This window comes from Salvelinus sp. IW2-2015, linkage group LG37 (genome assembly GCF_002910315.2).
Source record: "Salvelinus sp. IW2-2015 linkage group LG37, ASM291031v2, whole genome shotgun sequence".
Lineage (NCBI taxonomy): Eukaryota > Metazoa > Chordata > Actinopteri > Salmoniformes > Salmonidae > Salvelinus > Salvelinus sp. IW2-2015.
The window spans coordinates 3,159,200-3,180,554 of record NC_036876.1 but is presented as its reverse complement, the minus strand read 5'-3'; the positions used below and the strand labels follow the sequence as shown (position 1 = coordinate 3,180,554).

At 42.5% G+C, this 21,355-nt stretch overlaps 1 protein-coding gene and 1 pseudogene across 1 annotated transcript; one reads left to right on the top strand and one right to left on the bottom strand.

The window, feature by feature from the left end:
- The first annotated feature begins 932 nt into the window (after positions 1-932).
- cxcl19 (chemokine (C-X-C motif) ligand 19) lies at positions 933-5,295 on the top strand. Its single transcript, XM_023981988.2, has 4 exons — positions 933-1,095; positions 1,506-1,632; positions 3,832-3,915; positions 4,996-5,295. The coding sequence occupies exons 1-4, from the start codon at positions 1,032-1,034 to the stop codon at positions 5,048-5,050; spliced, it is 330 nt and encodes a 109-aa protein (XP_023837756.1). The 5' UTR covers positions 933-1,031; the 3' UTR covers positions 5,051-5,295.
- An 8,643-nt stretch (positions 5,296-13,938) lies between these two features.
- Positions 13,939-15,423, bottom strand: LOC111960405 (uncharacterized; annotated as a pseudogene).
- Between the last annotated feature and the right edge of the window lie 5,932 nt (positions 15,424-21,355).

Below are 21,355 nucleotides of genomic sequence, written 5' to 3'. Positions count from 1 at the left end.
GACCTCCGGAACTGGTGCACGGAATGAGCAGCATTCCCGGGGGAATCCGTGACACCAATGGTGACTTTAAAACAGTTGTAGAATTTAATGACTATGATAGAATAAAACTAAGGATGAATCAACAACATTTTAGTTACTACACAATACTAACCGAATTGATACAAATATTCCAAAACATGTGTCCTGTTTGCAACAAAACACAAAAATAATTCTGCAAAAAATGTGGCAAAAAATGTACTTTATGTACTCAATACAAAGCGTTATGTTTGGGGTAAAGCCAATACAACACATCACTGACTACCACTCTTCATATGTTCAAGCATGGTGGTGGCTGCATCATGTTATGGTTATGCCTGTCATCATCAAGGTCTAGGGAGTGTTTAAGGATAAGAATAACCAGAATAGAGCTAAGCACTGGCAAAAAAAATTAAAATAAATCTCTACTTCAGACAACCCCGGAATGGCCCTTCAACTTGACTGAGAAATATTGCTGGTTAGAGTTACGGTTATTGTGATGGAGTGTCCCTTCAAACACAAAGAGGAGGCTGAAGTCTGCAGGGTGATAAAGGGTAAATGTAAGGAATTGACTACAGATATCACCAGTATATACTTCATTGGCGGGCAAGTTTCAGGTCGCTAAATGAAAATTCAGGGCCCTCTGTCTTTTGAGAGAGAGAGCAAGAGAGCGAGTGAGCAAGACAAAGAGAGAGAGAGAGAGAGAGAGAGAGAGAGAGAGAGAGAGAGAGAGAGAGAGAGAGAGAGAGANGAGAGAGAGAGAGAGAGAGAGAGAGAGAGAGAGAGAGAGAGAGAGAGAGAGAGAGAGAGAGTGTGTGTGTGTGTGTGTTGGCTTTGGGGTGACATGAAACAGCCTGCATTGAATTCCAAGTACACTGTTAAGCAGCTCTCTCTTCTATTTGCCAAACCACATGATTACCAGAAAAACCAGGGCCCCCTCATCCGATAACATAATCATCATTGGAGACCCATAGTACAGCAGCCTCCCACAGTGTTGCATGTAAAGGGATATCACCATGAACACTGCAAGCATAACCATCGTTCTGCTCACCCTCCTGGCAATCTTCTCAGCAACTGAAGGTAAATAATGATCCATTTATCACTTAATATTGTATACGTAATTACTAATTCCTTACTACTATTTTACTATTTTTATACTAGTGCATGATAGTTTATTACTTTATTGAATTTATAACCTGGTTACTTTCATTTGAAGTTTTCGCAACTGATCAACAATGCAATTGTGTCGGTGACTCTTACATGACAGTGTTCTTATCATCTGTATACAGTGTAATAACTATTGTAACTACTACTCGTTGTTACACTGTATATACAGCAGTAACACTTAACCTAACTCTAACCCTAACCATTAACCATATATTTATGCATGTATTTCTGATATCATCATACATCATTCAAGATAAAAAAGTGAAATCGAAATAAGAAATGTAAGACAAACCCATTGTGCTTTCCACCCTACCTCTCTATAGGGAAAAGACAGCCAAGGGTTCTACGCTGCCTTTGCCCCAACGTGCAGACTGGTCGTATTCCGTTCAGGAATCTGAAGAGAGTGCTGCATCTCCCTCCTCGTCCGCACTGCTCAAAGACTGAAGTCATGTGAGTAACTCCCTCAACTGATAAATCAACATAATTGAGCATTTATAATCAATAATGTGTATGATCATTAATCAATTTTCTTCTCAGAATAAGTCAAAAGTACAAAATACATTTAAAAAAAGTTTTTGAGTCAGTCCCTCAGCTATGGCACGCCGTTTGGGTCTTTGGGTGTCAAAAAAGATACAAGTCAAGTAACACTATTTGACATGTCAAATAAGCTTGTTGACCAATCAGGACCTGAATATGACTGCACGTCACATAATAATTTAACGATTTCATATTTTTTTTACGTCGTTATTACACATTGATTACACTAGCACTCGTATTTCATATATAACAACGATTAATCGATACGTACGCTATGACGCTTGTAAAGTTGTCTCGCGCAGTGCTGGTCATTAAAAAAAAGATAGCTAGCTCGCTCATGGATGAAAAACAATGTTCTTCCCCAAAAACATAGCAAAACGACATAGTCTGTTTCAGTAGCTATAGTTAGCTAGCTAACTATATAGCTAGGTGTCATCATCTAAAATAACTAAATTCATAAGACAGTTCTTATTTAATTAATGGTGGTCGTACCCATCTATGTGAAGCAAGCCACAATAAGGATGAGCCACAATGTTGACTTTGTGGTTAGCCTTCAAACTAAAGGTTTGTCATTGACAGTGATGCAAATGAATACAAATAGTAGAATTTCGGAATTGCCATTATTGAGTAGATCCTGCTAAATGAGGTTGGAATGTTGTTATATAAAATCAACAAAAGACAATAATTTGTTAATTTAACAAAAATCTGTTGAAATTACACTGGATGTACTATACTTTAGAATTGCATTGCAGGCATACTTATTTCACTGTACAGCCTTACCTATGGATTGTGGATCAATGACATGGGGTATCAGTCTACTCAGTGACACCCAGAGAAATGTACAATATAGAACGTCGTAGCTCTTATTGCGGGACTCTGAAACAACTGAATTGAGCCACATTTATTGTCAACCTATGTGTATTGAACACTATTCCCGAGGAAAAACCATACTGCGTGGATGTTTTAGAGTCTGATAACTCTGAGGAGTTACCCAGAAAATATATTGGGTAGACTGATACCACATTTCATTGATCCCCAATCCTTAGGTAAAGCTGTACAGTGCAATATGAATGTCAATACACACAATAGGCTGACTGGGGAGGTGATTTCACACAGTCACAGTCCCGTGATAAGAGCTACAACGCTAGTATTTGTGTAAACTCTTCACAGTTGTGTTCTGTGGGTTTCACCGAGTAGACGGATACCCCATTTCATTGCTTCACATTCCAACCTTTTCAACATTATCTAATCTAAATATGGCAAGATTCCACCAATAAACCGTCTGTATCACTTTCAAATGGGTACTTTTATTTTGAAGGCAGCCCGCAAATTCCACTATTGTGCCTAATCCTTATTGTGGCTAGTTTCACAACACATAACCTGGTCCGGTCGAGCGTCATCAGGCAGATGAAAGCTAGCTGGCTGCTTATAACGTTAGCGTTGGGCAACAGGGTTAAGTAGCTGGCTAGCTATTTATTTTCATGAACTGAAGTTCAATTTCCATAGGCGAACAACAAGTGGCTACCTAGCTAATACTTACTCACAAGGATTCCTAAATCATTGCTAAGAATAATGAAAATGACTGCAGTTGTAGGCTGGTTGTGTGGTGCTAGCTAGGTACCAAGCTAAAGCTAGGTAGCTAAGCTACCTTAGAAGTTGCGGTCGAACAAATAATGCTTTATTACCAACGCGGTATTGTAAACACATCGTTTGTGGCCGGTGTTTGCTTGTTTGCAGACCTTTTTTGTACAGTTTTGACAGTGCTACTGATAGTAGTGGTGGTGCTTGGCTTGCACGTGCAAATTCAGAACACACAACAATCTATAATATAACTGTTATTTGGCGTGTCAAATTAAAAGCTTATTTAACGGGTCAAATAGTGTTATTTGACAATCAAAGTGTTATTTGACGTGTATATTATTAGACTAAGTGTTGAAAACATGAAAGTAACTTACAATAAAAAATGGTGGAGGTTTAAGAATTTGCTCACGGGAACACAGAACAAAGGTACTGGTGCACATCTTGAAGATGATGCATTACAGGAATAGCTGGTAATTCTTGACCTTGAAAGAAGTCTATGGACTACAGACAATCTCCCTTTAATTATTTTAGTATCACACTCAAAAATGGACGTCAACGCTGCCTGGACCCAAATGACCGCACGGTGAAGATTCTGGTGGAGAGATCAACCAAAAGGTAATAGATAGCAATCCAAACACAATGCTGCTATTGCCTTTTCTTAGCGAGATAATTTCCTTGTCCCAGATCTGTTTGTGTTTTATGCCAAGAAAGCAAAACAGCACAAACTAATCTGGGACAATGCTAGACAGATAATGGTTAATGATCAACATTTAAGAGAGACAGTCTGCGGCATGAGTGTCAAACATACGGCCGGCGGGATTGTTTTTCTCAAATGTTTGTGTTTTTGTTGTTTGTTTGAGCAGGTTAGCGTTTTTTGTCATGAATCTTGTTCTGGAGGCAGCTCTGCAGAGAGCCCTCTGGGCACACACTGGTTGAATCAACGTTGTTTCCATGTCATTTCAATGAAATTGCGTTGAACCAACGTGGAATAGCCGTTGAATTGACGTCTATGCTTAGTGGGAGGTCACTAGCTGGCATAGCCACAACGTCATTAAATCTGATGTTAATCCTAACCTTAACCCTAAACTGAAATTAAGACCAAAAGCAACAAAAAAACATCATGCATTTTTACAACTGTTAGGTTCTGAACAAACGCATATACTCAAACGCATATATTTATAAACTCCTAATAGGCAGGGTCAACTCCTTACACGTCTAGACAGCCAATAGATCTCTGAATTTAATTTGTTCCTCTCACTGGTGTAGTCATAGCCCTGCCTTATGCTAGATCTTTTGTTGGCGTGGAAGTGTGTGAGATAGGTCTATAGTAGGAGAGTCGTAGTGGTGGGCCCCTCTACCAGAGGTTTCTTCTCACCTCATCTGTCGACTTGACCTCGAGACACATTCCTCGCTCCTCCCTAGTTCCGCAGCTGGCATCCCTTATCAAGAGACTATCACCTCCCTCCTTAGAAACATGGAACAGAATCCAAATCCCTATCAACCCTTCATTGACCCCAACATATACATTCCTTATACATGTAAAGTAATCAATAAGTTCTAGTATGGTAACATGAATAGGTATATTTCAAGCTAGAATCCAACACAAAGACAATTTTCACTTTGCAGCTGGCCTATCTAAGGGGAAATCGTTCAGTTCTGCCTAGTTTGACTTGTCTATCTTTTTCTCTTTCCCAGAATGGAGGAGAGTAAACATTCTAAAATGGTTGGAAGCACTACTCATACCCTGTAACACTTGTTAACAAAATGGTGGACGTGATTCAACAACCTGTGTGTTGGACTGCCGGCCCAGCGCTCCCTTCTGATACATCCCCTACAATGCAATGAAGCGTATAGGCATTTTGCTCTGCGAAAGCTTTCACTAGCCGACTTTCTTCTTATTAGCGGAAATGTACAATGTAGCACATTTTGTGTACTATCTCTATTGCCTTTGTTTATTACAGATGTTTTAATAAAGATATGTTCATTATATGTTTACCTGTGAAGGACCCAGGAAGGGTCAGAGGGATGAGTCCTTAGAAGAGAGCTGCATACAGTAGGTAAATGAAAAGAGTTCCTTATAAGAGGACATTTAGACCTTAGATCAAAGTTTCTGTCCATGTTATATTTATGCTTTCACTTCATTTCCAAGCAAGCAAATAAAAGCAACATATTCATATTTGTTGACTGTATTGGTATATTTATGCTATTTCTGGTTAACCTTTATTTAACCAGGAAAAACCTCTTGAGACACGGTCTCTTTCAAGCAGTCAATACAACATTACAAAATGTAAAACATACAACACAAACAGCACACCAGCACCACACTTATATAATGTTCCATTTTCAGTCAAACCTTTGGAGTCCAGAAAATAAGCTCCATACTAAAGATAATGGCAGTGTAGTGTAGTCTTAAATGGAACCATATTACCTTTATAGTGCACTACACAAAAAAATGATTGGCTAAAAACAGGTCTCCGCTGTGGCCTGCTCGCTCCGGGCGTAGATCTATATCTTTGGTCTTTTCTCTGCGCCTCTTTTGTGGGGTTCTGGTCTGGTTCTGTGAGAGGGATAAGTGTATAGGGAGGAAGGGGGACGGAGTGGGATGGGGGTGGAGGAGGATATGTCCATCGGGCTGGTGCTGGAGGGGGAGCGATGTGGTGGCAAGGCTGGACAATGGTGGATGGAGAACAGGGAACAAAGAGGGCCCAGACCCACAGACCACTCACAAACAAGTTGGTAGGTGTGTTCAATGTGAGATGCATCCGTGGCGGAAGTTCTCTGTACATACCTTGTGCCGTCTATGGATGGATTTCCTAGTGGGGAGGCAAACATGAACAGCCATCTGAAGAAAGTCATTCTGGTCTGAGTGTATTGTCAAGATCATGGGTCATTGGGGAACTCCGGGTTTGATCATTCCATTGCAGAGGTGGATGAGGGCCTCTAGCGGGTTGTTTGTGTTGTGAGGGGGGACTAGGAGGGGGAGACGATTTCTAGGAAGGAATTGGGGGTTTTGGGAGTTGTAAGGTCAGGTGCAGTAAGGACCATGGGGGGACGGATCTGGGCCCGTAGGGGCTAGGCTGGGGTGATCAGAGGTGTTAAAAATGGGGGGAGGTAGGGAGTGGTACGAGGAAAGGTGTTGGAGGGGATATGTTTCTTCTGAGGGAGTAGGGGAGTTCGGGGGGACTGCATGCTGGCTTTGCGGTTGTGATTCTGGGGTTGTTTTGTTGTCTGGTGTGGTGTGTTGTGTTGTTTTGTCTTAATTTTCTGTTTGTTGTCTGGATTTTGTTGTCTGGATTTTGTTCTGGCCATTGTGGTTCTTCTTCTGCAGTGGAACTCATATACATTTAGGGAACTCATACACTTGTATAATGTCACGCTGCGAGGGTCCCCAGTCCGGGGTCGGTGGCGAGGGTCCCCGCTCCAGTGGGGCCAAGCTTAAGGTGGGGCGGGGTCCACGTCCCGCACCAGAACCTCCACCGCGGATAGATGCCCACCCAGACCCTCCCCTATAGGTTTAGGTTTTGCGGCCGGAGTCCGCACCTTTGGGGGGGGTGGGGGGGGTACTGTCACGCCCTGACCTTAGAGATCCTTTTTATGTCTCTATTTTGGTTGGTCAGGGCGTGAGTTGGGGTGGGCATTCTATGTTTTTGTTCTATGTTTTCTATTTCTATGTGTTTGGCCTGGTGTGGTTCTCAATCAGAGGCAGCTGTCTATCATTGTCTCTGATTGAGAACCATACTTAGGTAGCCTTTTTCCACCTGTGTTTTGTGGGTAGTTGTTTTCTGTTTTTGTGTCTGCACCAGACAGAACTGTTTCGCTTTCGTTCTCCTGTTTGTTGTTTTTGTTCGATTTGGGTTTTTGGATTAAATCATGAACACTTTAAACGTTGCACCTTGGTCCACTCTTCCTTCAGCCCACGAGAAGTGTTACATATAAGCATCAATGCAGCTACAAAAATGTCAACGTTAAACCACAACATGTGATATCTATGCAATAGAATGGCACCAGAATGGATGGCTGATGTTTTACATGCTCCTAACCAACTGTCCTATGTTGTTTTTTGGTTTTTGGTGTTGTTTGTAACTTATTTTTTTACTCATTTTGTACATATTGTTGCTGCTACCGTTTCTTATGAACGAAAATAACTAATGGACATCAGAACAGCAATTGCTCAACTCGAACTGGAGAAAAAAATAATTAATTAACAAGTCCGACGCGAAGGATATACTGCTTTCTCAGGAACGGGCCCAAATCCCTGTCATTTGCGTGAAGAAAATATGGGAAAAAAGGGGGTGGAAGTCAGGCTGCCTTCTAAGAATTCGTAGGTGAGTGAGTAAACTCCCACTGCCATCCGTTCTATTGGCCAATGTGCAATCATTGGAAAATAAAATGGATGACCTACAATCAAGATTATACTTCCAACAGGACAAAAACAATAATATCTTATGTTTTACCAAGTCGTGGCTGAATGACGACAAGGATAATATAGAGCTTGAGGGATTTCCCATGCCCAGCAGGACAGAGAAGCTACGTCTTACCAGGTGCGGGGGGTGGTCTATTTGTCAATAACAGCTGGTGCGCGATATCTAATATTAAAGAAGTCTCGAGGTATTGCTCGCCTGAGGTAGAGTACCTTATGATAAACTAGACCACACTATCTACCAAGAGAGTTCTCATCTACATTATTCGTAGCCGTCTATTTCCCACCACAAACCGATGCTGGCAGTAAGACCACACTCAACCAGCTGTATAAGGCCATAAGCAAACAAGAAAATGCTCATCCAGAAGCAACACCCCTAGTGGCCGGGGACTTTAATGCAGGGAAACTTAAATCCGTTTTACCTCATTTCTACCAGCATGTCACATGTGCAACCAGAGGAAAATAAACTCTAGTCCACCTTTACTCCACACACAGAGATGCATAGAAAGCTCTCCCCCGCCTTCCATTTGGCAAATCTGACCATAATTCTATCCTCCTGATTCCTGCTTACAAGCAAAAACTAAAGCAGGAAGTACCAGTGACTCGCTCAATACGGAAGTGGTCAGATGACGCGGATGCTACGCTACAGGACTGTTTTGCTACCACAGACTGGAATATGTTACGGGATTCATCAAATGGCATTGAGGAGTATATCATCTCAGTCATCAGCTTCATCAATAAGTGCATTGACGACGTCGTCCCCACAGTGACCATTCGTACATATCCCAACCAGAAGCCATGGATTACAGGCAATATCCGCATCGAGCAAAAGGCTAGAGCTGCCACTTTCAAGGAGCGGGACACTAATCCGGACTCTTATAAGAAATCCCTCTATACCCTCAGACGAACCATCAAACAAGCAAAGCGTCAATACAGGATTAAGATTGCATCCTTCTACGCTGGCTCAGGCGCTTGTCGGATGTGGCAAGGCTTGAAAACTATTACAGACTACAAAGGGAAACCCAGCCGCGAGCTGCCCAGTGGTGAGCTAAATGCCTTTTATGCTCGCTTCGAGACAAGCAACACTGAAGCATGCATGAGAGCACCAGCTGTTCTGGACTGTGTGATAATGCTCTCGGAAGGCGATGTGAGCAAGACCTTTAAACAGGTCAACATTCACAAAGCCCTGGGGTCAGATGGAGTACCAGGATGTGTACTCAAAGCATGCGCAGACCAACTGGCAAGTGTCTTCACTGACATTTTCAACCTCTCCCTGACTGAATCTGTAATACCTACATGTTTCAAGCAGGCCACCATAGTCCAAGTGCCCAAGGAAGTGAAAGTAACCTGCCTAAATGATTACCGCCCCGTAGCACTCACGTTGGTAGCCATGAAGTGCTTTGAAAGGCTGGTCATGGCTCACATCAACAGCATCCTCCCGGATACCCTAGACCCAATCCAATTCGCATACCGCCCCAACAGATCCACAGATCTCAATCGCACTCCACACTGCCCTTTCCCACCTGGACAAAAGGAACACCTATGTGAGAATGCTGTTCATTGACTACAGCTCAGCGTTCAACACCATAACGCCCACAAAGCTCATCACTAAGCTAATAAGCCTGTACTCGATTGAAGTGTATTTGAGATTTAAAAAGGCTTCTGAAAGTTTGTAATTTCCAAAATGTCAATTACTTATAATCCACATAATTCACATTTCCTGTTGCTGCAGGATTAATTTCCTGCAGTAGCAAATTTACTCAAATTAAGACCCCACATTAAGAGTGGGATGTATTGTTCGAAGTGGTCCGTAGTGGGGCTATGCCCCCCCATCCATAAATTTGAGAATTTAGCATTTTTCAAACACCTGAAACAGCTTTTTCCTGTAATCCAGAGCCATAATCATTATGCTTAATTTTAAGTAAATATCTATGCATACCTCTTGTGCTGTCTGTGTCCTCCTTACTGCTGGTTCTTTAAAAATATATATAAAAAAGAAGAGGATTTTCTGCATCTCTGCTAAAATATTGAAAGGAATGTGAGTCTTATTCAGTATATTTATTTATTGCTTGCTTTTCTAAAGTCTACCAACCTTGCCAACAGGCATGCCAGCTAAGATAGTTAAACAAGCTAGCTACTCCAACTTGATTGATAGCCTGAAATGTCTTCTTGTTAGCTAGTTAGGAGGTTGGGAGATTGGGAATCTATCTGGGTTAGCTAAAGCAAACGTCATAAAATTGCTAGGTGGCTATAGTATTTGTTTTAAAACAGCACACATCTGAGGGGGCACACACACAGCGCCTCCTTATCCTCTTCACACACACACACATACACACACACACACACACACAGCGCCTCCTTATCCTCTTCACACACACACACGTACGCACACACATACACACACACACACACAAGCTCATTCTCCTCCTCACCCCTGAGTGGAGGAGGTCCTCGGGGTCCAATTATGCCGAAGGAATCGAACTCAGGCACCTCCTCCCCCTCTGCATTGGAGCTGGCGATGGGGGCGGCGCTGCGGCCGCGGTGGGACACCTGGGGTGGTGGCTGGGCTGCGGGCTCCGGGTTAGACATGGTACTACGCTTGAAATGTCACCTCACAGGCCTGGGCACATTCAGATGGACGGACAGACAGACAGGCAGAAGGACAGGTAGACAGGCAGACAGACATACGGGCAGACACACAGGCAGACAGGCAGGCACACAGACAGACAGAGTATAATGTTATAAGATACCGCAGAACAGTTCAGAAGTCATAAAGAATAATATTAAATGGGCGGAAGGGGATCTATCCCAGATCAGCAATCTGAGATGCTTAATGAACACCGGTCCTGAATTCCATCGATGGTAGCGTATCACTGACAACTCCATTCATATTCAGCTAACCCTTTGAGAGGACAGTTGTACTGTGGATGCTAAGGGATTAACTGTTTCGACAACCATCTGTTTCACATTGAGGTATGGCAGCAGTAGTGAACGTGAGTACGGAGCTGGATGAGACACACGTAAACTTTAACACAAGCCACATGTATATATTAAAAAAAATGATTTGCATATCAGTGACTAGATCAGCAAACTTAGGTATGAAATGCTTTGTGGTTTCACTGAGAGGAGCCTGTGTTTTTTATTTTCTTGTTGTTTATTTATGTGCTGTACAAAGAAAACGAGGGCTCAATTCCAAAAAGCGGTTGGCAAAGTCAAACATTTTTGTGTTGTTTGTTTTGGCGTTGTGTTGTTCTGAGTGCCATTAAACTGTGCAGTTCAACTGAACAAATTAAAGAGAAAAAATGGTTGTTAACGATCAAGGAATTCTAAACTTGAATCATCCCTGATTTTGTGTCAGCGGTGGTCACAAAAGTGATGTCATCACATTTCTTTGTTTAGAATCAACATGTTGGATTCATTTWWWWWAAAAMAGTAAAAACATTCCATTTGCGGTGGGTCATTTTGATAATTTGGGCATGTAGTGAAAAAGACTATGTACCAATAAAAATATACCAGTATTTGTGGTAAAATTAAGTAATATTATGGAACAGATTTACAAGTAGGACGTAATAATAGTAATAGTAAGTAGGGGGTTATAATATAAATGAACAAACTATATACTCTGTATCCAAGTCTAAATCCGGCAGTTCACGAAATAGGCTTTGCATTTAGAGCAGGTCCAGCAGTCATAAAACAACAAGCTATTAGACCCATCATAAACTACAAGCAGTGGTGCAAAGTTACTAATGTTGGATTAGTTCAAACTCCTTTGAGCCACAAGCTTCCATCTAATAGGGACTAACATCAAAACCATGGAAGTAAATTAAGTCTCTAGACACATACTGTAAGTRGATCATCCKCAGATGATGCAATCTCTATTGCACTCCACACTGCGCTTTCACACCTGGACAAAAGGAACACCTATGTGAGAATGCTATTCGTTGACTACAGCTCAGCGTTTAACACCATAGTGCCCTCAAAGCTCATCACTAAGCTAAGGACCGTGGGACTAAACACCTCACTCTGCAACTGGATGCTAGAATTCCTGACAGGCTGCCCCCCAGGTGGTAAGGGTAGGTAACAACACATCCACCACGCTGATCCTCAACACGGGGGCCCCTCAGGGGTGCGTGCTCAGTCACCTCCTGTACTCCCATTTCACTCATGACTGCACAGCCAGGCACGACTCCAACACCATCATTAAGTTTGTCGACGACACAACAGTGGTCAGCCTGATCACCGACAATGAGACGAGCCTATAGGGAGGAGGTCAGAGACCTGGCCGTGTGGTGCCAGAATAACAACCTATCCCTCAATGTAACCAAGACTAAGGAGATGATTGTGGACGACAGGAAAAGGATGACCGAGCACGTCCCCATTCTCATCGATGGGGCTGTAGTGGAGCAGGTTGAGAGCTTCAAGTTCCTTGGTGTCCACATCACCAACAAACTATCATGGTCGAAACACACCAAGTCAGTCGTGAAGTGGGCACAACAACACCTCTTCCCCCTCAGGAGACTGAAAATATTTGGCATGGGTCCTAAGACCCCCAAAAGGTTCTACAGCTGCACCATCAAGAGCATCCTGACTGGTTGCATCACTGCCTGGTATGGCAACTGCTCGGCCTCTGACCGCAAGGCACTACAGAAGGTAGTCCAAACGGCCCCGTACATCACTGGGGCCAAGCTTCCTGCCATCCAGGACCTCTATACCAGGCGGTGTCAGAGGAAGGCCCAAAAGATTGTGCAAGACTCCAGCCACCCTAGTCATAGATTTTTCTCTCTGCTACCGCACGACAAGCGGTACCGGAGCGCCAAGTCTAGGATCAAGAGGCTTCTAAACAGCCTCTACCTCCAAGCCATAAGACTCCTGAACATCTAATTAATTGTATTTTGCTCCTGTCATCTTTCCCTCGATCCTGACTAGTCTCACAGTCCCTCCCGCTGAAAAACATTACCACAGCATGATGCTGCTAGCCCCACCATGCTTCACCAAAGGGATGGTGCCAGGTTTCCTCCAGACGTGATGCTTGGCATTCAGGCCAAAGAGTTCAATCTTGGTTTCATCAGACCAGAGAATCTTGTTTCTCATGGTCAGAGAGTCCTTTAGGTAAACTCTTTTGGCAAACTCCAAGTGGGCTGTCATGTGCCTTTTACTGAGGAGTGGCTTCCTTCTGGCCACTCCACCATAAAGGGCTGTCCTTCTGGAAGGTTCTCCCATCTCCACAGCGGTACTCTGGAGCTTTCTGTCAGAGTGACCATCAGATTCTTGGTCACCTCCCTGACCAAGGTCCTTCTCCCCCAATTGCTCAGTTTGGCCATGCTGCCAGATCTAGGCAGAGTCTTGGTGGTTCCAAACCTCTTCCATTTAAGAATGATGGAGGCCACTGTGTTCTTGGGGACCTTTAATGCTGCAGACATTTTGTTACCCTTACCCAGATTTTTGCCGTGACACAATCCTGTATCGGAGGTCTATGGACAATTCCTTCAACCTCATGGCTTGGTCTTTGCTCTGAGATGCACTGTCAACTGTGGGACCTTACATAGACAGGTGTGTGTCTTTCCAAATAATTTCCAATCAGTTGAATTTACCACAGGTGGACTCCAATCAAGTTGTAGAAACATCTCAAGGATGATCAATGGAAACTGGATATACCTGAGCTCAATTTCACAAGTGTGGTTTGGCGAGTCATGTTTCGGAGGACTTTCGCCTCTCCCGAGCCTGTTGGGGACTTGCAGAGATGAGACAAGATCGTAATTGGATAGCACAAAATTGGGGAGAAAAATGGGGTATAAAAATAAACTGTTTTCGGTTTGTCATTATGGAGAATTATTTGTAGATTTGAAAAATATCTATTCAATAGATTTTAGAACAAGGCTTTAATGTAACAAAATGTGGAAAAAGTTAAGCGATCTGAATACTTTCCAATTACGCCGTCTATTACTTTGTTTTTTTCTTTTGGAAAAGTTTTATTATTGCATTTCCTTTAACAGCAGCTCATATTTTTGTACACAAAAACAGCATTTGAATTACATTTCAATTTGTTAAAACAATAGAAACAACCATAAATAAAAGTACTTTTCCTTGTCCAAACATAAAATCTGTAAAAGCCATTTAAAATGTGTACAAATGATTGAACAAAATTAAATCATTTTCAAGACATGAAAACATGTTTAAAAAAAAAAAACTTTGTTAAAAAGCTGTCTTCGGTCCTTTGTACAGGAGCGGGGTGAGTCCTTATCAAACTCGCCTCCTCCTGCTCTTCCGAATCGATCACCGTCCCGTCTTTCGGGGCCCAGAGGAGATCCCTCCCCTAGACGCATCGCACCAGGCACCGCAGCGCTGTCAGGCCGTGGCCGCCAGGACCCTAGGTGTTGTGGGGGACCCTTCACCTGGGGTCGAGGCCCCCTTTCTTCTGTACTACCCCAGGGCTTCCGTGGCTACCATGGCCACTGCCTGGGGGGGTGGTCTCTACTCGTTTCACTACCAGCAGGTTGCGGGAGGACCACAGTGCTTCCTTCAGACACGTGACGGTGGGCCAGAGCTTGGTGAAGGCCTTTTGTGGAATAGGCCTTCGGCCCACCCCATACAGCACGAGCTGGGGCGTTAGGTCCTCCCCTGCTGGCAGACACGGGGCGATCAGGGGGCCTGCTTCCTTCCATAGGTCCCTGGTGGCTCTGCACTCCAAGAGCAAGTGCCTCATCGAACTCATCTTGGCCGCAGCGTGGTCGGGGGCACGCGGATGTCCTCGCCATGCCTCGGGAGTGCATAATGGCCCTGACCGGGAGGATCTCATGGGCGACCATCCAGGACAGGTCCCGGTGTCGGTTCAGCAGAGCAGGATAGGCCATGTTGCGCCAAACCGTTGTGGGCTCGCCTGTAGCAAGCCCGCGCACTGGACACACTGGTTCCCYCTCCTGCACAAGAGAGAGAAGAGAGCAATGTTTAGTTAAAACRGTGACTGCCTCTWTTTCAAGTTTAAAATGTATTAAAAACTTTTGGAGCTGGACGTAGTGTGTGGGGAGCAGGAAAGAGACTGGGGCTCGCAGGTCGACCGGGATCAGCCTCAGGGTCCTGAGGTAAGATCCCAGCCAGAACTGTGTGAGGGACTGGGTCTTGTTGTTAACCGGGGAGATGGCAAGAGTGAGATGTAACGCTGTGTAGCAGCTGCCCAGGAACAAGTAGAGGTCAGGCAAGCCTTTCTCTCCCTTGGACCTGGGTCTCTTGACCACCTCCCTCTTCAGCCTCTCCCACTTGCTTCCCCACAGGAAGTAAAACAGCATCCGTTCCAGAGCTAAAAGAGTTGTTCGTGGGGGGATAAAAACAGAACTGATTAATAACAGCACCGGTAACATCACAGCTTTAATGATTAAAACATTGCCCTCACAAGTCAGCTGTCAAAGTCCCCAAAAACCCAGTCTCTGTCGTACAGTCCCCAGGATCCCACTCCAGTTGCCGCTTCCTCCTCCCTCCCTGTCAAACTTTACCCCCAGTACCCTTATGTCGGTCATTTTAACTGTCAGTGGTAGTCTGGTCAAGTCTGGGTCTGCCCATGGTCCGAAAAATTGGGCTTCTTTCTTGTCTCTGTTCAGTCTCGCCCCAGAGGCTCATCCATACCGGTCAGTCCTGTCCAGGGTCCTGTCGACAGATAAAAGGTCAGTGCATAAAATCACAGCACAGATTGATGGGTACACTTCCAGCTTTTACTTACTACTTTACTCCTATGGGTGCACTCACAATGGCCGGAAGTCCACCCATTATGCCATCATTGTCTTGAATGGATACACCCATTCTATTCAATGAGGGGATTCGATTACTCTGGCCTGGGCGCAGGGGTAGGTGTGTCTCATCCAACAAGTGCTCTGCATATATGGGAACTCCTTCAAGACTGTTGGAAAAGCATTCCTCATGAAGCTGCTTGAGAGAATACCAAGAGTGTGCAAAGCTGTCATCAAGGCAAAGGGTGGCTATTTGAAGAATCTCAAATATAAAATATATTTTGATTTGTTTAACACTTCTTGGGTAACTACATGATTCCATATATGTTATTTCATAGTTTTGATGTCTTCACTATTATTCTACAATGTAGAAAATAGTAAAAATAAATAAAAACCCTTGAATGAGTAGGTGTGTCAAAAGTTTAAACACATACTCACTGTATACTGCTTATGAAACAAACAGTCCGCCTCCTGCTCATATCAACACAATGATGCTGATAAAGCGATGGTGATAGAGCACCATAAAGCGTGACACATTATAGACTATCTCTTGTTTGTCTCAGAATATGTTTCAATGGAATTTATGCACTTGGATTTTGACCCGTCTTTCCACTTTATTACATCCAGTGGAACATTGCAGGTTGCAATGACTCAAATGTCAATATTTTTCCTTTATCTTTCAAGAAAGAGTCAAATAATAGTAGGAGCCAGATCAGTATTTATTGACTTGGTCATTGCCGTGACTTCCAAGTGAGGCTTTCAAATTCTGAAGAATACCATTTTTATTAAAGGCAGTTCATTGTCTTTGATAGTTGATGTGTAACATGAGACTAGTGGGAGACTGGAAAGTGGGTTGTGTAATTTCTTAAGAACTGACATACTTCCAGGATTTTGACAACTATGTGCAGTGATAGAAATGGGGTGGAAATGGGGAGTACCCGTGGGAATTGTGTTCTGGGAGCGAAATCCAAGACGGAACTTGTGCAATTTTGACTTGGAAAAACGTGCACCTAACATTTTACAAGAAGTGAACTGTAAAAACATTCAATGATTTTACATTGGAGTGATCCCGGAGTCATATTTTTGGTAATTTTCCTCCAATGAATGTGTGATAAAGAATCTCAGCAGTGAGGTTCACTTTTAGAGTGAATACAGTATGAACATCCAAAATGTTATGCAAAAATATTATTTTCTGGTTATAACTACAGTGTTAACCAGTAATGTTATTATTAACCAGGTATTACCACTGGTTACAGTTAAGTACTATCCAATAGTAGTAGGCCTGATAACCAACAATGAAAAGACATAGATAGCATAGTATGGAAGTCTATTTGTAGATACCTCGTGCGTTTCCGTCGGTAGGTTAGTGGGGTTCCGTGTGGTAGAGGGGATCAATCCAAATTGGCAAAATAGATATAGTGACCCAAGAGACTTCAGGAGACAGCAGAGGGAGCACGCCCCTATCCACATCGACTGGACCGCAGTGGAGAAGGTGAAGTTCCTTGGTGTGCACATCACTGACAATCTGAAATGGTCCACCCACAAAGACAATGTGGTGAAGAAGGCGCAACAGCGCCTCTTCAACCTCAGGAGGCTGAAGAAATTTGACTTGCCCCCTAAGACCCTCATAAACTTTTAAAGATGCACAATTGAGAGCATCCTTTCGTGCTTTATCACCTCCTTGTACGGCTACTGCACCGCCCGCAACCGCAGGGCTCTTCAGAGGGTGGTGCTGTCTGCCCAACTCATCACCGGGGTCACACTGCCTGCCCTCCAGGACCCACCGTACCCGATGTCACAGGAAGGCCAAAAAGATCATCAAGGACATCAACCACCCGTGCCACGGCCTTTTCTCCCTGCTATCATCCAGAAGGCGAGGTCAGTACAGGTATATCAAAGCTGGAACCGAGAGTCTGAAAAACAGCTTAAATCAAGGGCAATCAGACTGTTAAATAGCCATCACTAGCCGGCTACCACCCGATTACTCAACCATGCACCTTAGAGGCTGTTGTCCTATGTACATAGACATGGAATCACTGGTCACTTTAACAATGTAACACCAGTCACTTTAATAATGTTTACATACTGTGTTACTAATTTCATATGTGTATATACTCCATTCTACTGTATTTTGGTCAATGCCACTGACAATGCTCATCCTAATATTTAGATATTTCTTAATTCCATTTTATTACATTTAGATCTATGTGTATTGTTGTGAATTGTTAGATACTACTGCACTGTTGGAGCGAGGAACACAAGCATTTCACTACACCTGCAATAACATCTGTTAAATAAGTTTTTGTGACCAATAAAATATGATTTGATTTGAATATTCTGATAGTTACAACAGACCAAGAAGTTTGTACAGCATGTCGATGAAATGGTCCTATTTCTTTGGAATGTTCATGCAAATCAGAGGTAAGTGAGGAGGGGGAGGGAGCAGCAGAGGGAGTGCTTGTTTTTGCGATAAGTAACACGTACACAGAATGTAAGGTTTTCTGGGGGAGGGAGGAACACGGGTCGTACAGGGAAAATGTTTATAAGTTATAGGATCATCAACTAGATTCAGCCGCAGGACGTTTTTTTCTTGAGCGGATGGTCAGAGGGCAGGAACATAATTACTAGTAATTTATAGACTGCAAATTGACTGCAAGAAGCCCAAACTCATAATATCTGACTAAAGCAATCATTTCAAACCTTTCTTACATTTGTATACGATCACGTGACTCTATTATGTGTGGGAATACTTGGGAGCAGATTTCCAAAATTAAAATAATTTGGAGCTGATTTCCTGGTGTTTTTACAGTCTTTTATGTCCAACAATGAAAATTATATATATAAAAAGGATATATACAGTGCCTTCAGAAAGTATTCATACCCCTTGACCTATTCCACATTTTGTTGTGTTACAGTCTAAAATCAAAATGGATTCAACATTTGAGCAACATTTGCCCATTATTCTTTTCAAAATTCTTCAAGCTCTGTAACATTGGTTGTTGATTATTGCTGGACAACCATTTTCAGGTCTTGCCATAGATTTTCAAGTAGATTAAGTCAAAACTGTAACTTGACTACTGAGGAGCATTCACTGTCATCTTGGTATGCAACTCCAGTGTAGATTTGGCCTTGTGTTTTAGGTTACTGGTAGAAAGCAGACTGAACCAGGTTTCCCTCTAGGATTTTGCCTGTGCTTAGCTCCATTCCATTTATTTTTTATCCTGAAAAACGCTCCAGTCCTTAAAACTTCTTGAGAATACAGGGGGTGCTATTTTCCCATTAGCATAATTTGCTCTACAGATTAAACTGCCTCTTATTCAAACTATTGCATCTATACTATATGCATATAAATAAATACCATTGGAAAGAAAACAATCTCTAGTTTCTAAACCGTTTCAATTTTGTCTCTGAGTGATACAGAAGTCATTTGACAGCACTTTCCATGACCAAAAGAAAAAAGCAAAGTGTATGCCAGCTTCAACGCTCTCGCCTATAATATGGTCGTGCCCCTATGACCCGAAACACACCTCATTGGCCTTCCTCTGGGTGTCAAGAGGACGTCAGAGGAAAAATATCTTGTTTATCTGGGACTGACGTGAAATGAGAGCTAATTCTTTGGCGTGACCGACAAACTTCGGTTCTCTAAATCGTGCGACTTGTAGCTCGATTGTCTTCTGTTGTGCGGCCATTATGGATGAAACTATCTCCGTCTCGAAGTTGTTTGATACATGTGACCAGATCATCTATATGTATGTTTTCAATATAGTTAATCAGATTATTTGAATTTTTTCGGAGTTTTGTGGTGTTCCGTTGTCTGATTTTATTTACGTTTGAGAGATCCGTGCCACCGACCAGTACCTGTGCTAAATGAGTGGAAAGGAACAATTCTGAACGGAAACACAACGACTCATCTTGACAAAGGACACTTTGATCAACATTCTGATGAAAGATCAGCCATAGTAAGACCCAATTTACGATGTTATATCATATCTGTTGTGCATGGAACTGGCCGTGGGCGCCTAGCCGAATCTGCCTGGTATATGCTATGCTAATTTAGCGCTACATTTTGTTTTCGTATAAAACATTTAAATCTGAAATATTGTTTGGATTCACCAGATGTTGGGCTTTCAATATTCTGTACGCTGTGTATTTTTCTGAAATGTTTTAAGATGAGTAATTCGTTATATGACGTTGGTCTCTGTAATTGTTCTGCTGGTCAGCACACATTTCAGATTGCAGCTGCAATTAGAACTGTGATTTATACCTGAAAATGCACATTTTTCCAAAAAAAAAACTATGCTATACCATAAATATATCAGACTGTCATCTTATGAAGTCGTTTCTTTGGTAGTGCTATATAATTTTATTTAGTCGAATTAGTGATAGCTACTGACGCAGGAAAAAACTATTGGGAGTAAAAAAATCGTGTCCTTTGCTAACAGTGTGTAGCTAATAGATTTTACAATATGTGTCTCCCTGTAAAACATTTTAAAAATCTGAAATGGTGGCTTTATTCACAGACCTGTATCTTCATCTGTGTCCTTGGACTTGTGATTTTAATGATATTTGTGTATGCCACAGTTACTTTGACGCTATGCTAGACTCACGCTACATCAACGTGGGAGGGGGCGTGAGGGGGCGCGCGTCAGCCACACACACGGACACGGTGGTGACACTGACTAAAGTTAACCCCCCAGCACTATACACACCAAGCACATACCCATGACATGTTGCAGCCACCAGTTTGTTTGAAAATATGGAGAGTTGTACTCAGTAATGTGTTGTACTGGATTTGCCCCAAACATAACACTTTGTATTCAGGACAAAAAGTTGATTTGCCACATTTTTGCAGTATTACTTTAGTGCCGTGTTGCAAACAGAATGCATGTTTGGACAGGCTTCCTTCTTTTCACTCTGTCAATTAGGTTAGTATTGTGTAACTATGTTGTTGAACCATCCTCAGTGTTCTCCTACTACAGCAATTAAACTCTGTAACTGTTTTAAAGTCACCATTGACCTCATGGTGAAATCTTTGAGTGGTTTCCTTCCTCTCCGCCTGTATTTTTGTAGTGACTGGGTGTATTGATACCCCATCCAAAGTGTAATTAATAACATCACCATGCTCAAAGGGATATTCAATGTCTGTTTTTTTACCTATGTACCAATAGGTGCACTTCTTTCCAAGGCATTGAAAACCTACTTCGTCTTTATGGTTGAATCTGTGGTTGAATCTGTGTTTGAAATTCACTGCTCAACTGAGAGACCTTACAGATAATTGTATGTTTGGGGTACAGAGATAAGGTAGTCATTCAAAAATCATGTTAATCACTTTTAATGCACACAGAGTGAGTCCATGCAACTTATTATGTGACTTGTTAAGCACAATTTAACTCTTGAACTTATGTAAGCTTGTCATAACAAAGGGGTTGAATACTTATTGACATTTCAAATTTTATTTTTTATTCATTTGTAAAAATGTCAAAAAACATAATTCAACTTTGTGTGTAGGCCAGTGACCAACAATCTCAATTTATTCCATTTTAAATTCAGGCAGTAACACAACAAACATTTAGAAAACGTAAACTTTCTGAAGGCACTGTATATTTTTGGGGGGCTCACCCGTGGGCCGCCAGTTGGGTAAACCTGAGTTATAGGTTTATCTTACCAGTCTCTTCAGACTATACAGGTTTGATTAATGCTGAAAGGAAGTAATAATAATACATTTTTAAATGACTGACTAGTAACAGGAACGAAGACTCCACTCATGCAACTAGACTACAGGATGATCAGTTCATGTGCAATCTAGCTGCATAAATACATGATATAATTTTTTTAAATATATTTTTTAAATAAACATCAGACACTTTCCAATGTCAAGGCTCGTATATAAAAGCACTGAGAGACTTGAAGGAATCTT

Excerpts from the sequence above, each read along its gene's own strand:
- cxcl19 (XM_023981988.2), top strand. The coding sequence starts at position 1,032 with ATGAACACTGCAAGCATAACCATCGTTCTGCTCACCCTCCTGGCAATC. Across the intron at positions 1,096-1,505 it reads AATCTTCTCAGCAACTGAAG|GGAAAAGACAGCCAAGGGTT; the intron begins GTAAATAATGAT and ends ACCTCTCTATAG. Across the intron at positions 1,633-3,831 it reads TGCTCAAAGACTGAAGTCAT|TATCACACTCAAAAATGGAC; the intron begins GTGAGTAACTCC and ends TAATTATTTTAG.